This window comes from Myxine glutinosa, chromosome 7 (assembly GCF_964187855.1).
Source record: "Myxine glutinosa chromosome 7, kmMyxGlut1.1, whole genome shotgun sequence".
In the NCBI taxonomy this organism is placed as follows: domain Eukaryota; kingdom Metazoa; phylum Chordata; class Myxini; order Myxiniformes; family Myxinidae; genus Myxine; species Myxine glutinosa.
In genome coordinates, this window is record NC_136267.1 from 8182381 (window position 1) to 8206448 (window position 24068).

Sequence of the window (24068 nt, forward strand, 5' to 3'; positions counted from 1 at the left end):
GATTTGCACCTGGATACGCTGGGGTACACACACTGTCCTCAACTGTCTCGCCTGGGTTCAGATCCCAACCCAAATACAAACTGCCATCCTGAGTTTTCATTGGCAGGGCGAGGCAACAATGTGTGTCCCGTCCCTCAGATGGGCGTTGGTTGAGCTGGACGTCCCATCTGCCGACATTAGTTGGCGGATTTTAAAGATCCCACTGTGTCATTCGCAAAGAGTATGAGTCATCACCAGCACCCTGAAGAAATTACTGCTCTAAACTACAGGGGCATCGCAACAGCGGCACAGCCGCCCCACCCTGCCCTCCCCAAACAATTATGTAACTTGCACCCACATGTTGTATATGAGAAGAAGAAGAATGGAATTTGAGCAGGGTACCATTGCAACAATGGCGTTTATCAAACACATGCCGTGGGTTTTAAATCTCCACAATACTAATCCATATCGTAGAGCCGGCTTTACGTACCTGGCCAAAGGCCGACAGGCTCCGAGATGTAGCACCCCCTGCGGGCTCGATATCAGAACAGCAGTTTTTAAAGTTTGCAGAACGGTCGAGGTAACGGTGTGTATTATTAAAAGTGTGTAGTGTTGTCGGTCTCACTAGTAATCAGATTCTCAATTGTAGAGATAAAAATGAACACGAAAACGCCCACCTGGTGGGACAATAAATCATCGTTAAAAGCAAACTTCATGCTCCATTTACACCCCCCCCCCCCCCCCCCCCCCAATATCTATCTATAATTCCAGTAATCTCTGTCTGTACGTCTGTACGTTTGTTTGTCTGTGACCGCTGTTTCTCGACAACCACGGGTCCGATATACTTTTAACTTGCCAGGTATATTGCTGGGGACCCGAGGATGTGCCTTTTCAAGGTTTCATATTAATCGGACAATTACTTACCGAGCTATGTCCAAAAAACGATTCAACCAATCAGAGAGCAGCGAACGATCGCGTGTGCCGAACGTGGCGGGCACACTCTGCCTCGGATGGCACATTTGAGAGCGTATTCATTTATTTCACGTTTGCAAACTATGTTGGCGTTAAACTGTTTTACAACTAATAAAAACGAATTTGCGATTCATTCGCTTTCCTGCGCGTTTGTGCACGCGATGGCGATTTCTTTACCAAACTCCGGAAGCCGTTCGCTTTGGACCAAACCATTGCATGTAAATAGAGGGGGGGGATATAATTTTAGATATAGATATAGTACGGGCAATGCCCTAGTATTATCAATAGCAATACCCTCCCCCTATCCCCTTCCCATCATTGTATCAGTATACTTTTAGATAAATTGTAAGAACACGAGTGTACACTTTATTCATTAACACTGTGTGGGATCGGAACCTAAAACTCCCAGTACGATGAGCTACGTGCTCGGATGGGAACACCAACCAGGTCGATCCTATCTTAGAACACATTATCTTTGTGACATCATTTTTGCCCATACTGTAAGCAAGCATTACAAGTCCTTGAAAAAGAACCAAAGGCCACCGTTACAATCGGTAACTGTGAAGGCAGATGTAAAAAGAGGCCTACCCAACTGGTGGTCAGAGCGAACGGACGTGATGCGTCGAGGCCCGCGAATCCCTCGGGGAGCACGAGCTCCCGTCGGCTGTGAAGGCAGATGTAAAAAGAGGCCTACCCAACTGGTGGTCAGAGCGAACGGACGTGATGCGTCGAGGCCCGCGAATCCCTCGGGGAGCACGAGCTCCCGTCGGCTGTGAAGGCAGATGTAAAAAGAGGCCTACCCAACAGGTGGTCAGAGCGAACGGACGTGATGCGTCGAGGCCCGCGAATCCCTCGGGGAGCACGAGCTCCCGTCGGCTGCGATGAACCAAAACTCAAACAGCGTGCCGCGTTCAGCGTGCGATTGGTATGAGGAACTTTATTACATATAAAAGAAGTGACAGCCACATTGGCCATGGACAACTTTTGTTTAAAGGAACCACGAGGGTTCAGATCACATACATGGGCGAATATTTGGCAGTCATGACTTCACACCAACGTACGGATCGGGGGCACGGTGAAAACACGCAGAAAACTGTCATGTCAAAGATGCCACTACAGGACTAATTGGTTCATACATGGCTGCGTATCGATAAAACACTCATCACAAGCATAAGCCTATTTCACACTGAGGTTGAATGCCACTACAAAAATCAAACTTCAAAAAAGTAACACTTCAAACTAATTACCGAGACAAAATGTCGGAAAATCACTTTGCAAGTCAAGATATGATATTTAAAAAGCAACATACTCTTTAAAAAGTGTAAATAGTTTATGCTACAAAGCTAAGACATGAAAAGTTATCTAAAACAAGCTACTTCCTGTTTGTGTGTGGTTCATCACGGCGGACGAGCGTGGTCCACGATAAAAGCGGTTAAAATGGGTGATCCGTAGCAAATCGCAAAGCAAGAACGTTTTCCCGCCGGGACTCGGCTAACTTGTGCAAGTAGCTCAAACAATCCGATCTTTGCCCATTTGAAATAACGGATATTTTGGGAAACGTTTGTCTGGGTATTGGTGGAATTCTGCTAAATGAACTTGGTGAAACTTCTGCTGCTTTTCCCCTTAAGGAAACTTGTGAAAATGACTTGACACTTCATGTTTGTACATTGCGACCGAGAGTCGGACTCGTTGATCCCGACTTGGCATCACGTGTAGAGATCCGAACGTGCAAATTTACACTAAATAATGGGGGGAGGGGCAGGTGGAAAGTGAAAAAGGAATTCAAGTGAAAATGTTTGACGATGAGAGCAGGAAATCACCAACAATGTTCGAGAATGGCAGGATGACGTCATATGTTGCAAATTGATCTATGTACACTTTCCTGATGTGCAGGGAATGAAATTGGCCAAATACTGGTTTAAAAGCCCGATCCTACGCAAAATACTCGTCTTATGGTCATCTTGGGAAACGGCTTGGTTTCAAACGGAATAGATCAGGAAAAAGGTTTTTTTCATGGAATTCATATCGACCACACTTCACGTGATATAAGTATGGGGTCAATTTGACTATCTGAGTCCATTTGACGATACAAGTACCTGATCTATTTGAAGAACTTGGGTATAATTGTGTGTGATAATCCAATTCCCTCACAAGAAAAAAGAAGAGAAGCACACAAAGGGCGTCACCAAACTCTTGTTGAGCCGCAATCTCAAATCCTCACATGATTGACAAGATATTTTTTTTAAAGGTTATAAACGGTGTATAACCCGAGCCACAAGACAGCAAACACCCATCACAAACATGCCACGTACCAACGGAACACTATACCGGAAGGCTGTTAGGGGCTCGAGGGTCGGGTGGAAAAACAAAACGAGTGTCCATTCAGAGCGAAAACCTTGATATTAGTCAGAAGTCGAAGTGGAAAACTTTACCAGGTCAGTCTTATGTGCTGCTTTCTCCTTTTTCTTCTTTTTTCTCTTCCTCGTCGTTGGGGTAAGCATGCCAAGTTAACCTCTCTTCATAGAAGGAGATCACTATTTGAGGACACTTCACGTTAGCTTCTTTTGCAGGCACCAAATCGGCCTCGTCCGATCCCTTCCTGTAAAGTCACATTGGATCACAGTTACAAAATAGGCCAGAGTGTGTGACCTTGACCTTTCGACCGAGGTTTTTTTTAAATGTCTGCACAAGTTTATCTTCTTATTTTACATACAAGTTAGTGGAGTCCAAGTGCGTCAGAAATATTTGATATTTTTAGGTTGAAAAGTTGGAGACAATATATTTCATGGCTTTGCATCGGCTGGAGCAAAAGTTGGCTTTACAACGGCTCGTTGGAAAAACAAGCATTGTGAGTATTGCGCTGCAATACACGTCCCCTACCGGTGGTCTGTCGTCCGGAAAACTGTTGGGGAAATTCCCAAAGTTCAAAGTGCCATAACTTTGTCAAAAATGATCGAAACGTCGTGAAGTTCGAACTTGATCTGTAACTCATCATGAGGAAACCAAGAACCAAGTTTGAAATCATTAGCTTTAAGAGTTTAGAAAAAAAAGTCCGGAAAGCTGTTCTTTACGTGACGGACTGACAGACGGACAGACGGACAGATGGAGGGACGGAGGGACGGAGTGCAAACCTATAGTCCCCTCCGGTGTACACCGGTAGGGGACTAATAAAACATCATACAATAAATAAATAAATAAATAAATTCACCTCATGCTGAGGGAACAACCCTTCATGGTTAATCATTTTATATGCTTTTCCAAAAAAACCCTCAGACGTTATCATCTCAACGAGCGGTACAAAGCTTTTCCGTCTTGTATGTGGTCCCTGTCCCACGTCACTCAGGAGATGCTGTCGGCGCACTGGAACATGTCAACAAAATCTTCCTTTACAATGCCACCCACCCACCCACTGCACAACAACCCCACCAAAAAGTTCAAAACCACTTCATAAATAATCACACTCGAAGGTATCAAAATGACTCACCACTTCATCAAGAACATGAGCTCCCCACTCGAGTCCGTCGCTCCAATGATTCGTTCAGGATCCAATCCCCTACTGAACCCCCTTAACTGTTCTGCTTGCTGTAAATAGAATAAAAATAAAAATGGCTTATCAACCGATAAGGTCAAAATAGGCAGTTATTTAGTCAACAATGATCTGTGGGGGCCGGAGGGATTTTACATGAAAAGTCTCAGTACGAATGCTCAACGATGAACAATTCCTACCTGTCCCCCTCTTAACAACCTCAAGGTGACAACGTTTTTCAACAACATAATTATTCATGTGATTCAAATCCACAATCAGCTCTTCTTCATGCAATCCCTGCATTTAATCACCAATACTGCATGCATATGTACATACAACAGTTCCACAATGATAAAACTTTCATGTCAACAACATTGACAATTAACAATACATCCATCCTATATCTAAACCTTAATTACCCACCTCCACCATTCGTCAACCCACCTCCACCTCCACCATTCGTCAACCCACCTCCACCTCCACCATTCGTCAACCCACCTCCACCATTCGTCAACCCACCTCCACCTCCACCATTCGTCAACCCACCTCCACCTCCACCATTCGTCAACCCACCTCCACCTCCACCATTCGTCAACCCACCTCCACCATTCGTCAACCCACCTCCACCATTCGTCAACCCACCTCCACCATTCGTCAACCCACCTCCACCTCCACCATTCATCAACCCACCTCCACCTCCACCATTCGTCAACCCACCTCCACCTCCACCATTCGTCAACCCACCTCCACCATTCGTCAACACACCTCCACCATTTGTCAACACACCTCCACCATTTGTCAACACACCTCCACCTCCACCATTCGTCAACCCACCTCCACCTCCACCATTCGTCAACCCACCTCCACCATTCGTCAACACACCTCCACCATTTGTCAACACACCTCCACCTCCACCATTCGACAACACACCTCCACCTCCACCATTCGTCAACCCACCTCCACCTCCACCATTCGTCAACCCACCTCCACCTCCACCATTCGTCAACCCACCTCCACCTCCACCATTCATCAACCCACCTCCACCATTCGTCAACACACCTCCACCTCCACCATTCGACAACACACCTCCACCTCCACCATTCGTCAACACACCTCCACCTCCACCATTCGTCAACCCACCTCCACCTCCACCATTCGTCAACACACCTCCACCTCCACCATTTGTCAACACACCTCCACCATTTGTCAACACACCTCCACCTCCACCATTCGTCAACCCACCTCCACCTCCACCATTCGTCAACCCACCTCCACCTCCACCTCCACCATTCGTCAACACACCTCCACCATTCGTCAACACACCTCCACCATTCGTCAACACACCTCCACCATTTGTCAACACACCTCCACCATTTGTCAACACACCTCCACCTCCACCATTCGTCAACCCACCTCCACCTCCACCATTCGTCAACCCACCTCCACCTCCACCATTCGTCAACACACCTCCACCTCCACCATTCGTCAACCCACCTCCACCTCCACCATTCGTCAACCCACATCCACCTCCACCATTAGTCAACCCACCTCCACCTCCACCATTCGTCAACCCACCTCCACCTCCACCATTCGTCAACCCACCTCCACCTCCACCATTCGTCAACACACCTCCACCTCCACCATTCGTCAACCCACCTCCACCTCCACCTCCACCATTCGTCAACCCACCTCCACCATTCGTCAACACACCTCCACCATTTGTCAACACACCTCCACCATTTGTCAACACACCTCCACCTCCACCATTTGTCAACACACCTCCACCTCCACCATTCGTCAACCCACCTCCACCTCCACCATTCGTCAACCCACCTCCACCTCCACCATTCGTCAACACACCTCCACCTCCACCATTCGTCAACCCACCTCCACCTCCACCATTCGTCAACCCACCTCCACCATCACCATTCGTCAACCCACCTCCACCTCCAACATTCGTCAACCCACCTCCACCATTCGTTAACCCACCTCCACCTCCACCATTCGTCAGCACACCTCCACCTCCACCATTTGTCAACACACCTCCACCTCCACCATTCGTCAACCCACCTCCACCTCCACCATTCGTCAACCCACCTCCACCATTCGTCAACACACCTCCACCATTCGTCAACACACCTCCACCATTCGTCAACACACCTCCACCTCCACCATTTGTCAACACACCTCCACCTCCACCATTTGTCATCACACCTCCACCTCCACCATTCGTCAACACACCTCCACCTCCAGCATTCGTCAACACACCTCCACAGTTCGTCAACCCACACTGTGCAATGTTAATTACAACTGTGCAATGTTTATCATGGTCAGATATATATTCCTAGAGTTCGCTTGTGTAGAAAGTGTATGAATGGGATGGAGAGAAGATGGGCAAGGAGAACATCCAGTCACGAATTGCTTTGCTCGCTATCGTTCGGTGACAAATTTAGTTATTTCTTTTGCTTTAACTCTGGAATAAACACAAGTTTGGAGTTCACCGGACTTTGACCTTTAGATTGATCGAATAAAGAACCATGAGGTAAATAACCTCATGACATCTTGGAGCCTCATCCAGGATCCATTTTTCCAATGGTGGTGTCAAGTGTGGTACAAAAGGCACGTGAAGGGGTGAGGTGCACGTGAAGGGGTGAGGTGCACGTGAAGGGGCGAGTGTGCACGTGAAGGGGCGAGTGTGCACGTGAAGGGGTGAGTGTGCACGTGAAGGGGTGAGTGTGCACGAGACGGTGCAGGTGACATGGAGCCTTTGTCCCCTCCCTTGGGGTGGTGGTTTGACATACGCATCTGGATGATTGGGACAGCCTTCTGCGAGGTTCATCATTAAGAGAAGACCCATGTGTGGCGGTGAGGATGAGAAGAGCACTCTTGTGGCGGTGGAGGTCGAACCATCTTGAGCTGGGCAGTTGTTGTTGCACATCATCATGTGGAGAAGGGCCGAACCCTGAGCTGCTTTTGGCATCTGTGCTGTGGTGATCATAATATTGCCAGAGGAAAGTGGGGCAAGTGATCAATGCTTTGGGGAGTGAAGTTGATAAGAGTGTGCTGTTTCGATTGGTTGTGAGGTTCAGGTTAGGGTTTGCATATTAAGTGCAACCAACCAAAGTCTGGAAGTGCACATTGGCATCAAGATGCAGAGGTCGGAGATTGGGAACAATTTGGACCTAATAGGCAAGGAGAAGCTGCAATTTCTGCCTGAACAGTAGGTTCTGGAGAGGGAGCAAAGGCTGAAGAAGGGGTATCGAAAAAGAAAGATTAGACATGGAAAATAAAAATGGTTGATGAAAATAAAAAGCTAGAAGCCCTGAAATGGAGGCCGGAAAGACGTGGAGGTGGAGGCAGACAGGCCCGAGAGCCTAAATGGATGCTGAAAACCCGAAAAGGAGGCTAAAGGGATCGAGGCCGAAAAGGAAGGTAAAAGCTGGAGGCTGAAATGATTGGAGGTTGAAAAGGAGGTGAGAGGTTCAAGCCCAATTTATCTTTTCTTTCATAGTCTCGAGCTCCAAGGCTCCCCTGCTGTTGTTGAGGGGCTGCGTGTGCTCAATGTATACTCCAGGTTTTTAGATGTAGCACCTGTTGATAATGACCAATTGAAATGTGCTTTTGAGACGGTATGGTTTAGCTGGAGATCGATACAGGTTCAACTCTGGTGTCCTCAAGCCAAGGTTTAGGGAGAGCACTGAGCAGTTTATAATCAGGTTGACAATTTGCTGTCAAAGTGGATTGAATTGTCAAAGTACTTCATACCCAAAGACGTTTGATGATGAAGATGATGAAGATAAGAAAATCAGACGTTTGATGGCCTGCGTGACACAATACTTTATACCCAAAGGATGGGCACACCCAAATTATGTATGTGTTCGTCTGCGCGATACAGCACCGTATAATCTTATAAGAGTTTGCTTGGGTTACAGATCCCTTTTCTGATTGCTCATAGCAGACATTTGTGAACTGTCGTTGTTGTATAGCCCCGGACAGTTTTCTTGAACAAGCCCGTGGCACGGAGACAGCCGATCGATCTTGCAGGAGCAACCCGGAGATCCCCCACATCCAGGATGGTGTACCCCCCACCTTCATGAAATCAGAGCCATGACAGAGTTAGAGATAGAGAGAGAGAGGAGGGAAAGGGCCGGTCCATGTGGACCGATCGGCACGCTGACCGTGACCACGCTGCCCTGACGAATCCGGACAGCAGGGAAGAATGGGGAAGATTTGGCCACCGACTTGCGTTGGGGGGTACAACCACCACGAAGAGGCATCCTCGATAGTTGTGTGTGAACTGTTGTTCAGCAGGCCGATGCGGTGTTTCAGGGCAAAGATAACGGAGTATTGGAAAGAGAGTAGTCTAATTATTCAACAATAGCGTTGTACAGATAAAGGATATGGCCAGAGTAGTGGGCTGTAGCAGTTACGTAAACGGCAGAGTAAGCTCTGACCCGTGTTTTTGTTTGTATGTAATCGGACAGGGCATACAACAACAACAACAACATGCATTTTAAATGGGCATGTAGCATTTAAATCGGACAGGGCATGTAGCAAGGTATTGCAGGTCATCTAAAGGTGCCAAGATGTGGGCACAGTGGCCTGCTGGAACAGTAAATTAAAGGTTCTGGAGTAATTTTAGAGTAATTGAGCAGGTTGTTTAACTGCGATTGAAAAATTATTTTACTGTGACCTGCAGCATCACTTGGCGTAAGAGGAGGGTACTGCGGCAGAATAATAACAGTTGTCGTTATATCCAAAACTGGCCACAAGGATGTCGACATCATGAAACCATGTGATGACAAACCCAAAAGTGAGGGCCATTCCCATACCATGAAACCATGTGATGACAAACCCTAAAGTGAGGGCCATTCACATACCATGAAACCATGTGATGACAAACCCTAAAGTGAGGGCCATTCGCATACCATGAAACCATGCGATGACAAACCCTAAAGTGAGGGCCATTCGCATACCATGAAACCATGTGATGACAAACCCAAAAGTGAGGGCCATACGCATACCATGAAACCATGTGATGACAAACCCAAACGTGAGGGCCATTCGCATACCATGACAAACCCAAACGTGAAGGCCATTAGCATACCATGAAACCATGCGATGACAAACCCAAAAGTGAGGACCATTAGCATACACCGCCATTTTCAAAGATGGCTACCATCCAGGAATTGAAAAGCCGAATCTTGCATACAATAGCATGTAGGACGCCAATTTTGGTGTTTAATCCCACGTTTTCACAATCGAGGAGTCCGACAAAGGTCTATAGAGTATTGTAATTTTATACTCGGTCTATATTTCAGCAGTAATTATCCTGTCTTTTTCAGATATTATAAAAAAATAGAAAAGCAGAAAGTATTTGTTGTGACTGCCGCAGAGTTTGATGTATTGGTATCTAAAAGACAGTGATTTGAAATATTTGATATTGGTAACTGAATATTTTGCTCCAAGCAGTTCAGAGCAAAGTCTCCTGAAGTTTCACCGGATGTGACAAAAATCCAGTCACCGTTCATTGCCTGCTCTGAGCAACAGGATGAAGTAGGGAAGCAAAACTTTGGAGAAGCAATTGGAAATTCTGAATGGCAAAGTTTCTTTCCAGTTACCATAAAAACTCGAGTTCTACATACACCGGTTTGTCACATCTTGAACACATTAGGACCATGATGACAACCCAGGGACAAGTGGTGATGGGGCTGGTGCATGCTTCGCAAGATCGCAAACGACCACCTCCACTTGTGACCGCAAAAGGAACCGTTTCTTGTGTGGGTCACTCCCAAAGCACCTTGGTCTAGCAGTGTACCTCCATCATTAATTTTGGAACAGAAACCTCATAGATGCAATGTACACAATGGCCTATTGTACATCATATACTAAACTCCGGCGCTTCTTCAAGTTGGCAACAGTGCATGTCAATGTCAGCTCAGCACAGGAGCTGTCAGCAACAGATATATACACACACCACCAGAGATAATTTGCAGAGATAAAGGAGGTCATATAATACTTGCTGCAGCTCACAAATAGGACCACAACGAGCAAACCATTGATGGAAAAAGAACCACTCTTGCCATGACTCGTATTCTTGTGCAGTGCCGCAGCGATCAGGAGAAGCAATGTCCACGGATTCCGAAAATGCCCAGGCGAACTTTGAATCTGAACTTTCTACAAAATAATCATATTATGGTACTGTTAAGAACTGATATCTACTATTACACCAGCAACATCCCTTTCTTCATTCTTTGGAGATACTTTACGACCAGCTGTTAAATGACCTAATGCACAATTGCACTGCCGGACTCCTGTGGTTCGCAATGCACGTGCCATGAAAGCGGCCAGTCTTGTACGACAGCAGGTAACTGTGAAGCCATGCGCCCAATTGACGCAACAGAAGCATCTACTGCATGTGGAAGTCCTCCGATACATGCTGCACTCCACTACGACGAGTCCGACAATGTGTAGTTTGAGAGTCATGTCGAGGAACGAGTTATAATTGGCCCACTTTATTGACAATGGTGTAAATATTTATTTGACAGTTTTGCAATTACTTTTGTTGCATTTCCTTGGCCCAGGAAACCGTGGGTTAGACATCAAAATCATCTGTGTTATGTTATATTAAGTGATTAACATGACAAGTCTAAATGTCGGCCATCTTGGAAAATGGTGGCGTATGCAAATTTACCTCACTTTTCAGCTTGTCATCACATTGTTTTTTGATCTCAATAAATCAAAGAATCTCTAGCAATTTTGAAGAAATGTTATTATTCCGACTCCGCCGAGTCCAAAAATGGCCAGGCGTTTATTTCTATTTATTTTTGAAAAATAAAAATTCCCAGGCCCAAGGAAAGGCCTTTTTCACCTCATGCTAGAGGACTATGATTGAATTGCTGATTATTTTTACCGATGTTTGTACTTGTAGATGGTTATGTTCATTTGTAGTGGGGGAGAAGGGACGTTTGTGGATGTTCTCCCTCCAAGAATATATCAATGGGAAGCGGAGTAGAAGAGGGGGAAGAAGAGCATCCAGTCACAAGTTGCTTTGCCGTTTACCGTGCCATGTCTGAGTTCGAAACTGCTTTGACTTCGAGTTTGGAATGAATTCGAGTTTGGAGTTCATGTCAATTTCAGATGGATCGAGAAAACAATATTTGGGTTTAGTGATAGACACAAGTTTTGGTTAGGTGAAGGGAAGGGAAGGGGACACAAGGACAACAAAAAATGTTTAAAAGCTGTTTAGTTCGTGACTTAAAATGAAATGCCTGAAACAGACAAATGTGAGGGAGAAAATGAAATAAAAGCCAATATTATTATTCTTTACATCGACTGGCATTATGGAAGATGAAAATCTACCAATCTGATACTTTTTTCACCCACACTCGTTACAAATCTTCATAAAACCAGAATAAGCATTTGGTTTATCTCAAGTTGTTAGTAACGCAAATGATGCGGGCTCGAGTACATTAAAGATATTCTGCTATTCTACCTGTACCAATTACACAAGGTTGATGTGAGCATAATGATAGTTCAGATATGGTTTGAACTCTTTTTGGCACAGTGCCACAATGTCACTGTAAATGCGATATTTAACATATTACACAAAAACGAAAGTGCACAGATGGAAGATCCACAAGGACAACCTGACTACAAACTAAAATGACTACTTGACGAAATAAAAGAGCCCCAACAGCACCTTAACCTCATCCTTCCTCTTCTTGACCTTGCAATCTCCCATTCCATTGGTACTTTCGGATTTCCGTTTTCCCCCCTCAGGTTTCTCATCGGCAAGGCGCTTCCCATCATCGGTATGGGTTGACAGAAACTCCGTTATGAGGTCGGGACAGTCCAAGTTTTCTTCGGGTTCCCAGGTGTTGTCATCTCTGCTGGCAGACAGGCGTGCATGCGCCGCATTATCCTGTTTCTCCTATTATCTCTAAATGATGCATAGGTTTGGCTCATACGTCCTTTCTTTCTAACCGCAGCCACACAAAACGTCAGTAGGGAAATGATTAAATGGGGAAGAAAATTAAAACAACAACACCAATAAACAAATAAACAAGAAATATGTCTGTCATAGCACGATACTTGCGAAATCCCTAAAATAAGTTGTTGGCCTATGATGACATCAAAATAATTAGTGGTTTAATTCAGTGAGCTGGTATGCAAATTCTCTTCAAATTTCAAGTTAATCGGATGAAAATTAAGGATTTTAGAAATTTGGCCTATGTTGACCTTTTGGCCTATAAAACCACCTTTAGAGGCCATTTTTCCCCGCAAAGCGGCCTATGTTGGTCTTTTTGTTTTGGCCTATGTTGGCCTATATTGACCTAAATGGCCTATGCCTATGGTATGGCCTATGTTGACCTATGTTGGCCTATGTATGACCTTTTGGCCTATGTTGACCTAAAATATAATTGGTGGTTGAATTCAGTGACCAGATGTGCAAATCCTCTTAAATTTCAAGTCAATCAGATGAAAATTCAGGATTTTATAAATTTGGCCTATGTTGACCTTTTGGCCTATGTTGACTTCAAAAATGTTTGGTGGTTGAATTCAGTGACCAGATATGCAAATCCTCTTAAATTTTCAAGTCAATCGGATGAAAATTGAGGATTTTAGAAATTTGACAAAGTTGATGACCTTTGACCTATCGACATTTTGACCCCAAAAACAATAGGCTTCTTGCTTATGACCAACTCTACAATTTGGTGAAGTTTCGTGAAGATCGGTTAAAAATTGTGACCTGAAGGCGACTGACATACAGACAGACAGAAACAGGCAGAACCAATTATATATAAGACCAACTAAGGCCAATACAATTATATATATATATATAGATATATAAGCACAAGACCAACCAATCAATATACTTGAAAAATCGAACTTTGCAAGTAATAAATACAGTACCTGAAATCCATGACTTGGAAGCAAGCCAGACACATCTACATTGACATATGCAGTCGTTTTTTCTTTTAATCCCATTGAAAGAGTACAAAATAAAAGTAATTATGACGCCGTTTAAGATCATTACCAAGCAGATATACACCTTTGTGACAAGCATCGAATAACCAGCCTTCGGTTTGCCAATGCTGACACATTGCTCATTATCGGGTTAAAGGGCAACCGTTTCCCAAAGTGATGAGTGTGATCGCCTTGCGGAATCGCATGCAATCTGTGTATTCGTTTATAGAGAATTAAGCTTACCATAATTTAGGGCTAAATCAAACAAAATTTGCTGTAGATGCTTGACAACAAAGCATATGAACGAAATGATAAATCGGTTTAGACACTTGGCAAACGGTCGTGTCTGCCACTCAAAATCATGGGGGTATTAGGGAGGCCTGGACGAGTCCGCTTTGGGCAAAAATGGAGCCCGACAGTTGATCCTAGTTTGGTTGAACGAAACCACCTCCTTACAAAGAAAAATAATGATTGGATAAAATGTTATAAATATCGTAACAATAAAAGAGCCAAACTTGGCAAGAACTCGTGTACCATGTTGATGTCCTGCGTGCGACAACCGGAGCTCATATTGAAGTGTATTTATGATGTGCACAAACCTTTATGAGTTTCTGTAACATATAAACAAACCAAAGGGTATTGTTGTACCATTTGTGGTTCTAAATATATTATCAATCAAAGTTGTCCGGGTCGTTTTGGAATAGCATGTACATTAATCTTGCTGCTACAAACTTCTTGCAAACAACCTATTGCATTAGCATCATTGTATTCCTTGAACTAGATGGTATTCATAGAATACTTACCCTGCGCAGTCAACTTGTTGCGAGCCAACTCTTCTGTTTTTGAACATTTTTTTCCATTATCCAATATGGCTGCCAGACCACGTGAGCAATGACATCATAAATTTATATTCTCTAATGTAATTGTTGCATAGATCACGCTCAACACATTTCAAACTGATCAGACTAAGCGTTGTCCCTGTCGAAATATGACGTCATAATTAAGGCACCGATGACATCACCATCAACATATTGTCATGTTCCTGGTGATGAAAATCTTCACCAAAAAACAGATTAGCCGAGCAAGCTTTAACTCCAAAGGCATTCAGTTCAAATATGGCAGAATTTATGCACGCGGGGAGGGAGGGGGATAAGGAGGAGGATGAGGATGCTGAAAATCACTTACCTCACGGATCCCACCGTCAGCCTTCAATCCTGTGGAAATTAACTCAAGCGGGAACGGGTTTAAAATGTACAAAGAAAATAATAAAAATATTTATTCCAACTGAATGCCGGGACAAGAGAAACGCAACGATAAAACTAAAACCTAATTTGGGATCCCACACACCAGACTTGCACACAGACACAGGAAGAAATAAACTGGAAAAATAATGGTGTAATTTATCGCACTTAGCTGCGAGCGGCTTGAACCTTGTCCGAAATCGTCAAGGCTCCCACGTTCCCGCGCGAGGAGAAGGCCGCAGTCCACTCGGTTCCACGCGCCGCTAGGCCTCACCGGCGTCTCGCTCAACCCGGCCTCGTCACGCACTAGCGGCAAGCAGCGCTCGTCCACGCGTCGTTTCTGCCTGGCAAAACTGCCGCTCTCAGTCTGCAAAACTCGGCACGTCTCCCGGTGGGGTCTCCGATCGCTGCCTGGAGCCCGTTGTCCTGGTATCGTTTCTCGTGAGGTCCAGAATGAGGGACACGAGCCAAGGGCAGAGGACAACGTCAGGAAGGTAGCAAGAGGCGGAGGGAAGAGAGAGAGAGTGTCGGCCAGCCAGTTCTTTTATCGCCCGTGGTGTTACATCATCGGTCCTTCCTTCCAATCAGTCCATCGCCTCTCGACCTCTAGAATGTTCTTCCCACGTCAGTCCTTCACCATTGGCCGAGCGCTTCACGCTCTCCTCCTCACACCATCGGTCGGTGGCCAATCAGTCCGTCGCTTCCTCCTACCAATCATCGGGTCGCTTCTTGCTCCGCCCCTGGCCAATCACAAGTCCTTCCTTACTCTGGCCTTTCATTGGTGTGATCTCCCCATCAAACCCCCTCGACCAATCCGTCGCAAGGTGGGCATGGCCTCAGCCTGCCTGAGCAATGTTTTATCGCCTTGTTGGCACAATGCGTGGGCGCTTCCTGCCTGCACTTCCGGTGAGTTATATTGTGGGGGGAATTTAATTAGTATGTGTGTGCTATTGGGCCTGCCTATTGTCTATTGTTGTAGTGCCATAAGGGACAATGGATAAATCACAAGGTCTCATGAACAGGGGAATTAAAATAATCCCTACTCCAGTTAACACAAGGCCATCCTTGTATGACCACAAATATACGAGCTTAATCCGACATCCAGGCTAAACAGGTCCTCTACTTATGTACATCGAACTGGTTCTTCTTCTTCACTACAGTCGGAGCATGATACCTACACAGATCTACCTGATCTATATATCAGTCTACCCCAAAATTCATAACAATATCTTATTCCCCATGGTGAGTACTTGACAAGGAGCCATGTTTCAATTTTTTCTATTGAGCGGTTTGGGAGATAGAGGTGTAACGTTTTTCCAAGATGGCGTCCGTACTACGTGACCTATGACGTCATCATTATGAATAAAAAAAATTCTACAGGCGGAAGCACTCCTAAGGTAAAATTTCGTGTCAATCGGACCAACGGTTGCCGAGAAAATGAATTTTTAAAATGCAGACACGTACGGCACACAGACGCAACAAAGTGTGGAAAATGGGGCAAGTGTGGAAAATTCTGACTCAACCCGGGACTCGAACCAGGGACCTCCATCACGTACTCTGTGACAGCCCACTGCGCTATTAAGCCAACCGAAATCTCTTCATTAATTTTCCACACTTAACACTACGAGCTTTTATAATGGCCGATGTCGTACGTGCCTGCTTGGCAGACCCCGGATGTAAGCGCAAGTATATATGCGTATGTACGTGTATGAAAGTATGTAGAGGTGCATTGGAGGATTAACTCATCTTCAATTTTTAATAAATAGGAATTAAATTCCTGCGTAGGGCTACATACCACCATTGAGTGATATATACATACATATACACACACACATACAGTCACGTGAAAAAGTAAGTACTCCTCATGTAAAGTTTTGCCTTTTTCAACATATTTCGACATACAGCTATTTGATCTTCATTTCAACAATATTGATAGATAAAGGTGATATAATACAACAAATATCATGAAACATTTACATTTTGTAGTCCATTGTATAATTTAAATAAACATAAATGCAAATTTCGCATGTGGAAAAAGTAAGTACACCCTTGGCTCTAATATGTGGTATTGCCCCCTTTGGCAGAAACAACCTCAAATAGGCGTTTCTTATAACTGTCTACCAGTCTCTGACATCGACTGGGAGAACATTTTTCCCACTCCTCCATGCAGAATTCTTTCAGCTGTGCGACGTTTGAGGGGTTTCTTGCATGCACAGCTCGTTTCAAATCCCCCCACAACATCTCAATGGGATATAGATCCGGGCTTTGACTTGGCCATTCCAGAACCCTCCATTTCTTTATTTTCAGCCATTCCTTGGTGGATTTACTGGTATGTTTAGGGTCATTGTCATGTTGCAAGGTCCACCTTCGGGTGAGCTTCAACTTTCCGACAGATGGCTTCACATTATCCTCAAGCACCTTCTGGTACAATGAAGAATTCATAGTGGATTATATGATGGTGGGCTGCCCAGGCCCTGATGCAGCAAAGCTGCCCCAAACCATAATATTTCCACCACCATGCTTTACCATAATATTTCCACCACCACCATAATATTTCCACCACCATGGTTCTTGTGGTCAAATGCTGTCTTTCGTTTTTGCCAAACATGTCTTCTGGTACTGTGGCCAAATAGCTCTACCTTTGACTCATCTGTCCAGAGCACATTGTTCCCGAAGTGCTGGTCTTTGCCTAGGTGTTCATTGGCAAACTTTAGTGTTGCCCTGATGTTCTTTCTGGACAGCAAAGGTTTCCTCCTGGCACACCTCCCATGTAGATCAAATTTGTGCAGCCTCTTTCTAATGGGAGACTTATGCACTTTGACATCAACAGTGGCAAGAGCTACCTGTAGGTCCCGTGATGACATTCTGGGGTTCTTAGAGACTTCTTTCAGCATCTTGCGGTCTGCACTCGGGCTGAACTTGCTGGGGCGGCCTGGCCTGAACAAGTTGGCAGTTGTTTTGAATCTTCTACACTTGTAGATGATCTTCCGGACAGTCGAATGATTGATTTCTAATTGTTTGGAGATCTTTTTAAATCCCTTCCCAGACTCGTAGGCATCTATAACCTTCTTTCTGAAGGCCTCAGAGAGCTCTTTTGATCTAGGCATGGTGATGCCGCACACTTCAAAACAAAGAGCAAACCAAACTAAATGCCTGAGGTTTAAATAAGACAGGTTCCTTCAAGATCCTCTCTGACGATGTTCTAATCATTTGCACCTGAGCTGGTGCACCTGATTCTAATTTTAGGTAATTGAAGTAGTGATAAATGTCGGGGTGTACTTACTTTTTCCACATGCGAAATTTGCACTTATGTTTATTTAAATTATACAATGGACTACAAAATATAAATGTTTCATGATATTTGTTATATTATATCACCTTTATCTATCAATATTGTTGAAATGAAGATCAAATAGCTGTATGTTTAAATATGTTGAAAAAGTCAAAACTTTACATGGGGTGTACTTACTTTTTCACGTGACTGTATATATATACTACCATCCTTGTGTTTCACATGCAAGGCGAGGCAACGATGTGTATGCCATTCCTCGGACGGACGTTAAACTGGGTATACTGTCTGCCAGTATTAGGTGACGGATGTTAAGACCCCACGAAGTCCGGTATCCTTCACAAAAGGTATGCGAGTTATCAACAGCAAATGAACAAACAATTTCCTGTCCGAATGTGTAGGGGCACTACGTCAATGGCACAGCCACCCCTCAGTAAATGATGCAACTAGCGAGCCAAATGGAGAATTGAATCCTTGGTCCACAATGCATTCACCAACAACAGAAACCAGGCTCGGGACACAAGTCGTGCTGAAACTTTTGCATATTTGCTGATCAAACAATCTTGTACCGATTACAATATCTATTTTATTTACTTGTCAACAGAGAATAACACAAGAAAAGATACTTACTCAGGAAAGCCTTTCCACTTGAGGAAATATTCCACTTTGCCTTTGATTACACGCCTGTCTAGAACCTTCTCTACAATGTACTCCTCCTCTTCCTGCTCCTCCATCGGCTCTGGCTTCTTGCGGGTCTTTTGTTTGCCCATTGTGTTGCCTGTAGAAAAAGAATACCACGCAAGACCAGTTATGGGAACGAGGTGCTCGGCTAAGCATACAAACATAACACATGGATGAAAACATCATGTCCAAGGTAGTTTGAAAACAAGGACAAAAACTTTCATTGTTGCAGAACTCTGCACTTTTCAAATTAACAACCCATTTTAAATACTTACTGCACCTCTTCTAAAAACACATACACACTTGCTATGCACACTTAGTTTATATATCGAGTTATCATAATAAACAGAAGAGAGGTTTGACATTTCACACTTGCTGGACAAGTGGTCTAATGAGAGATGATTTGTGGAACGATAACACGAGATCAAATCCCAAATAGGTTGTTGGGTTGTCAATAACAAAATATTTCATATCTAATGCGCATAACCTGATGCAAGGTGAAACGGCCTGGGTTAGCATGTCATCTTGGTGATTGATGTGAACTATAGGACATCATTCTCCTGAACTCGACCCGGACTCTTAAGAAGGGCATTATCATAACCAGTGAGGCAAAGGCACGAGATTAGAAAGAATGCAAAAAGGATTTTTTAAAAAAACAGTTTGCCCCCACCATCCACAAGAGAGCACACAAGACAGCCCCCATCCCGCGAGATAGCACAGTGCACACCCCATCCTGCAAGATAGCACAGTGCACTACCCTATCCTGCAAGATAGCACAGTGCACACCCCATCCTGCAAGATAGCACAGTGCACTACCCTATCCTGCAAGATAGCACAGTGCACACCCCATCCTGCAAGATAGCACAGTGCACTACCCTATCCTGCAAGATAGCACAGTGCACTACCCATCCCATAAGACAGCACAGTGCACCACCCCATCCCGTAAGACAGTACAGTGCACAACCCATTCTGCAAGATAGCACAGTGCACCACCCCATCCTGCAAGATAGCACAGTGCACACCCCATCCCGCAAGATAGCACAGTGCACAACCCATCCCATAAGACAGCACAGTGCACCACCCCATCCCGTAAGATAGTACAGTGCACAACCCATTCTGCAAGATAGCACAGTGCACCACCCCATCCTGCAAGATAGCACAGTGCACACCCCATCCTGCAAGATAGCACAGTGCACTACCCATCCCATAAGACAGCACAGTGCACCACCCCATCCCGTAAGATAGTACAGTGCACAACCCATTCTGCAAGATAGCACAGTGCACCACCCCATCCTGCAAGATAGCACAGTACACACCCCATCCTGCAAGATAGCACAGTGCACTACCCCATCCTGCAAGATAGTACAGTGCACAACCCATTCTGCAAGATAGCACAGTGCACCACCCCATCCTGCAAGATAGCACAGTGCACACCCCATCCTGCAAGACAGCACAGTGCACGACCCCATCCTGCAAGATAGCACAGTGCACCACCCCATCCTGCAAGATAGCACAGTGCACTATCCCATCCTGCAAGATAGCACAGTGTACCACCCCATCCTGCAAGATAGCACAGTGCACCACCCCATCCTGCAAGATAGCACAATGCACACCCCATCCTGCAAGATAGCACAGTGCACCACCCCATCCTGCAAGATAGCACAGTGCACCACCCCATCCTGCAAGATAGCACAGTGCACTACCCCATACTGCAAGATAGTACAGTGCACACCCCATCCTGCAAGACAGCACAGTGCACCACCCCATCCTGCAAAAGAGCACAGTGCACACCCCATCCTGCAAGATAGCACAGTGCACCACCCCATCCTGCAAGATAGCACAGTGCACTACCCCATACTGCAAGATAGTACAGTGCACACCCCATCCTACAAGACAGCACAGTGCACCACCCCATCCTGCAAAAGAGCACAGTGCACACCCCATCCTGCAAGATAGCACAGTGCACACCCCATCCTGCTGGATAGCACAGTGTACACCCCATCCCATAAGACAGTACAGTGCACTACCCCATACTGTAAGATAGTACAGTGCACAACCCCATCCCTCAAGATAGTACAGTGCACCCTACCCCCACCCCATCCTGCAAGATAGTACAGTGCACCACCCCATCCCACAATATAGCACAATGAACCAAGCCATTCTGCAATATTGCACAGTGCACCCTCCACCCGCAAGATAGCACAGTGCACACCCCATCCTGCTGGATAGCACAGTGCACACCCCATCCCATAAGACAGTACAGTGCAGTGCACAACCCCATCCCTCAAGATAGTACAGTGCACCCTGCCCCCACCCCATCCTGCAAAATAGTACAGTGCACCACCCCATCCCACAATATAGCACAATGAACCAAGCCATTCTGCAATATTGCACAGTGCACCCTCCACCCGCAAGATAGCACAGTGCACCACCCCATCCCTCAAGATAGTACAGTGCACTACCCCCATCCTGCAAGAGCATACAGTGCACTACCCCCATCCTGCAAGAGTACAGTGCACCACCCCATCCCTCAAGATAGTACAGTGCACCACCCCATGCCTCAAGATAGTACAGTGCACCACCCCATCAGTACAGTGCACCACCCCATCCTGCAAGATAGCACAGAGCACTACCCCATCCTGCAAGATAGCACAGTGCACACCCCATTCCATAAGATAGCACAGTGCACCACCCCATTCCACAATATAGCACAATGAACCAAGCCATTCTGCAATATTGCACAGTGCACCCTCCACCCGCGAGATAGTACAGTGCACCACCCCATCCCACAATATAGCACAGTGCACACCCCATCCCACAATATAGCACAGTGCACACCCCATTCCATAAGATAGCACAGTGCACTACCCCATCCTGCAAGATAGCACAGTGCACAACCCCATTCCTTAAGATAGCACAGTGCACACCCCATTCCATAAGATAGCACAGTGCACATCCCATCCCACAATATAGCACAGTGCACACCCCATTCCATAAGATAGCACAGTGCACCACCCCATTCCATAAGATAGCACAGTGCACACCCCATCCCATAAGATAGCACAGTGCACACCCCATTCCATAAGATAGCACAGTGCACACCCCATTCCATAAGATAGCACAGTGCACACCCCATTCCATAAGATAGCACAGTGCACCACCCCATTCCACAATATAGCACAATGAACCAAGCCATTCTGCAATATTGCACAGTGCACCCTCCACCCGCAAGATAGTACAGTGCACCACCCCATCCCTCAAGATAGTACAGTGCACCACCCCATCCCACAATATAGCACAATGAACCAAGCCATTCTGCAAGATTGCACAATGCTCAACCTATCCCTCAAGATAGTACAATACACAACCCATCCCGCAAGATTGCACAATGCACACCCCATCCCGCAAGATTGCACAATGCACACCCCATCCCTCAACATAGCACAGTGCACCACCCCATCCCGCAAGACAGTACAGTGCACACCCCATCCGTCAATATAGTACAGTGCAGCACCCCATCCCTCAAGATAGTACAGTGCACCACCCCATCCCTCAATATAGCACAGTGCACCACCCCATCCCGCAAGACAGTACAGTGCACACCCCATCCCTCAATATAGTACAGTGCAGCACCCCATACCTCAATATAGTACAGTGCACCCCCCAGCCCCCATCCTGCAAGATAGTACAGTGCATCACCCAATACCACAAGATGGTACAGTGCAGTGCACACCCCATCCCTCAATATGAATATAGTACAGTGCAGCACCCCCATCCCGTAAGACAGTACGGTGCACACTGCATCCCTCAATATAGTACAGTACACACCCCATCACTCAAGATAGTACAGTGCATCACCCCATCCCGTAAGACAGTACGGTGCACAGCTCCCCCCCCCCCCCCCCCGAAGTTAGTGTACAGAGCGTAATCCAATCACCCACCTCCCCAATACATAACATGCACCGCACCCCGTGACCGTAAAGCCCCTCCCCCAAAAATGAGCAAACAGCAGTTCCCCCTCCCTCCTAAAAAAGAGCACATGCCGCACAACACCTCTCCTGACCGTCCTTCCAAAATAATAATAATAATAATAATATAATAATAGGAGCGCACACCGCACACCTACCCTTGCCACTCTCCCCTTTATTCCCGGTGAGCATACATCCCTCCACCATGATAACCATGGCTCCCGTCTCAGTTATTCCCCGAGAGCACACCTACCCTTCCCGTTAAATACCCCCCCCCCCCCCCCCAATGGCAATCTCGAGATGTAATCATTACGAATAAATAATCTCATGACCGAAGCCGAAGCGGCCTTAGATTTTAGAAACAAAAACCCGGTCAGTGTGGCCGCCATGTTCGGCCTAGCGATCAGGCCTCAATACACTTGTAAAGAGTCGCAGCACGAAACGCTGAAAGCCTGAACACAAAAGGGCCACGCACCGACACGAGGCTTAGCGCTGCGACTAGTCCAAAAGGCGAGCCGGCCTCGGACGCGGAGATGGACACGGAGACCGCCAAATGTATGAGTCACACGTATCACGTCCGGCCGGACGCGCCGCGCTCTCCTCGAATGGCGCCAAACTCTGTTTCCGGTCGCTTTGTGTTCGCAGACATTTGTCGATCCGAATTCAATGCTACGACCGATCCACCTCATAAAAAGCTCCACACATTACAACGAGCAATCTTTCGATTGACCTTTATTAGCAATATTGTGTTCTATTTTTTAACGAATCCGTCTTGATGACCGGAAGTACGTCACAATGAACCTCCTGAGGGGAGGGAGTGAGAGGGGGTCGGTCCAACACTCTTTAAATGGGAGGCGACGTGTCCTGTTGATAAGAAGGTTGCGATGCTGTAGTTTGTGATTTTCAAAACGGCACCGGCACACAATTACCTGTCGTGCCTCTGTGCCACCTGTCGGCTCTTGAATTCGAACGGACATTTTCGTTTGGGAATTACCTGAACTTAGTGAACTCGTATATGAGGAAAGACTCAGACAACTGGACATGTTCTTCCTTCCCTTCAGACGACAACGAGGAGACCTGATTGAAGTCGACAAGATCATTGAAGGCTTCGTCGTTATGGATACCGAGCACCTCTTTGTTACATCGACACATCATGGAAGCTAAAGCCGTACTCTGAAGTTGTATAAGGACAGGACTTATAGTACAGACACCATAATGAGTTTGACAGTGGAACTCAGACGTCCATCACATTTTTTCACACAGGTAACATTATGCTACCTGAAAAATATAGTGGCGTCCTGCCCTCTTTTTGGAAGTCAAATGTTGTCTGGCTCATGGACTGTCTGGCTCATGGACTGCCTGGCTCATGGACTCTGGCTCATGGACTGTCTGGCTCATGGACTGTCTGGCTCATGGACTCTGGCTCATGGACTCTGGCTCAT

The 24068-nt window shown here is 45.9% G+C and overlaps 1 protein-coding gene across 2 annotated transcripts; it reads right to left on the reverse strand.

Annotated features, from left to right (window-relative positions):
* Positions 1 to 1868: 1868 nt before the first annotated feature.
* On the reverse strand, positions 1869 to 23407 carry LOC137430966 (chromobox protein homolog 1). Of its 2 annotated transcripts, none has more exons than XM_068121768.2 (5): positions 23102 to 23407; positions 18608 to 18755; positions 12180 to 12366; positions 4436 to 4533; positions 1869 to 3550 (listed from the first exon to the last, which is right to left on the reverse strand). In XM_068121768.2, exons 1-5 carry the CDS (start codon positions 23313 to 23315, stop codon positions 3394 to 3396), a joined length of 804 nt encoding a protein of 267 aa, XP_067977869.1. In that variant the 5' UTR covers positions 23316 to 23407; the 3' UTR covers positions 1869 to 3393. The 2 variants fall into 2 exon arrangements, with proteins under 2 accessions (XP_067977869.1, XP_067977868.1); XM_068121767.2 differs by having other exon boundaries at positions 12180 to 12369; positions 23102 to 23330.
* Between the last annotated feature and the right edge of the window lie 661 nt (positions 23408 to 24068).

What these genes read in the sequence shown, in the direction of transcription:
- LOC137430966 (XM_068121767.2), bottom strand. Translation starts at nt 23,315, where the DNA reads ATGAGGTGGATCGGTCGTAGCATTGAATTCGGATCGACAAATGTCTGC. An exon ending in AAGTGGAAAGGCTTTCCTGA is followed by an intron (nt 12,370 to 18,607) that starts GTAAGTATCTTT and finishes CCTGTCTGCCAG; the next exon opens with CAGAGATGACAACACCTGGG. An exon ending in AGAGGAAGGATGAGGTTAAG is followed by an intron (nt 4,534 to 12,179) that starts GTGCTGTTGGGG and finishes TTCTATTTACAG; the next exon opens with CAAGCAGAACAGTTAAGGGG.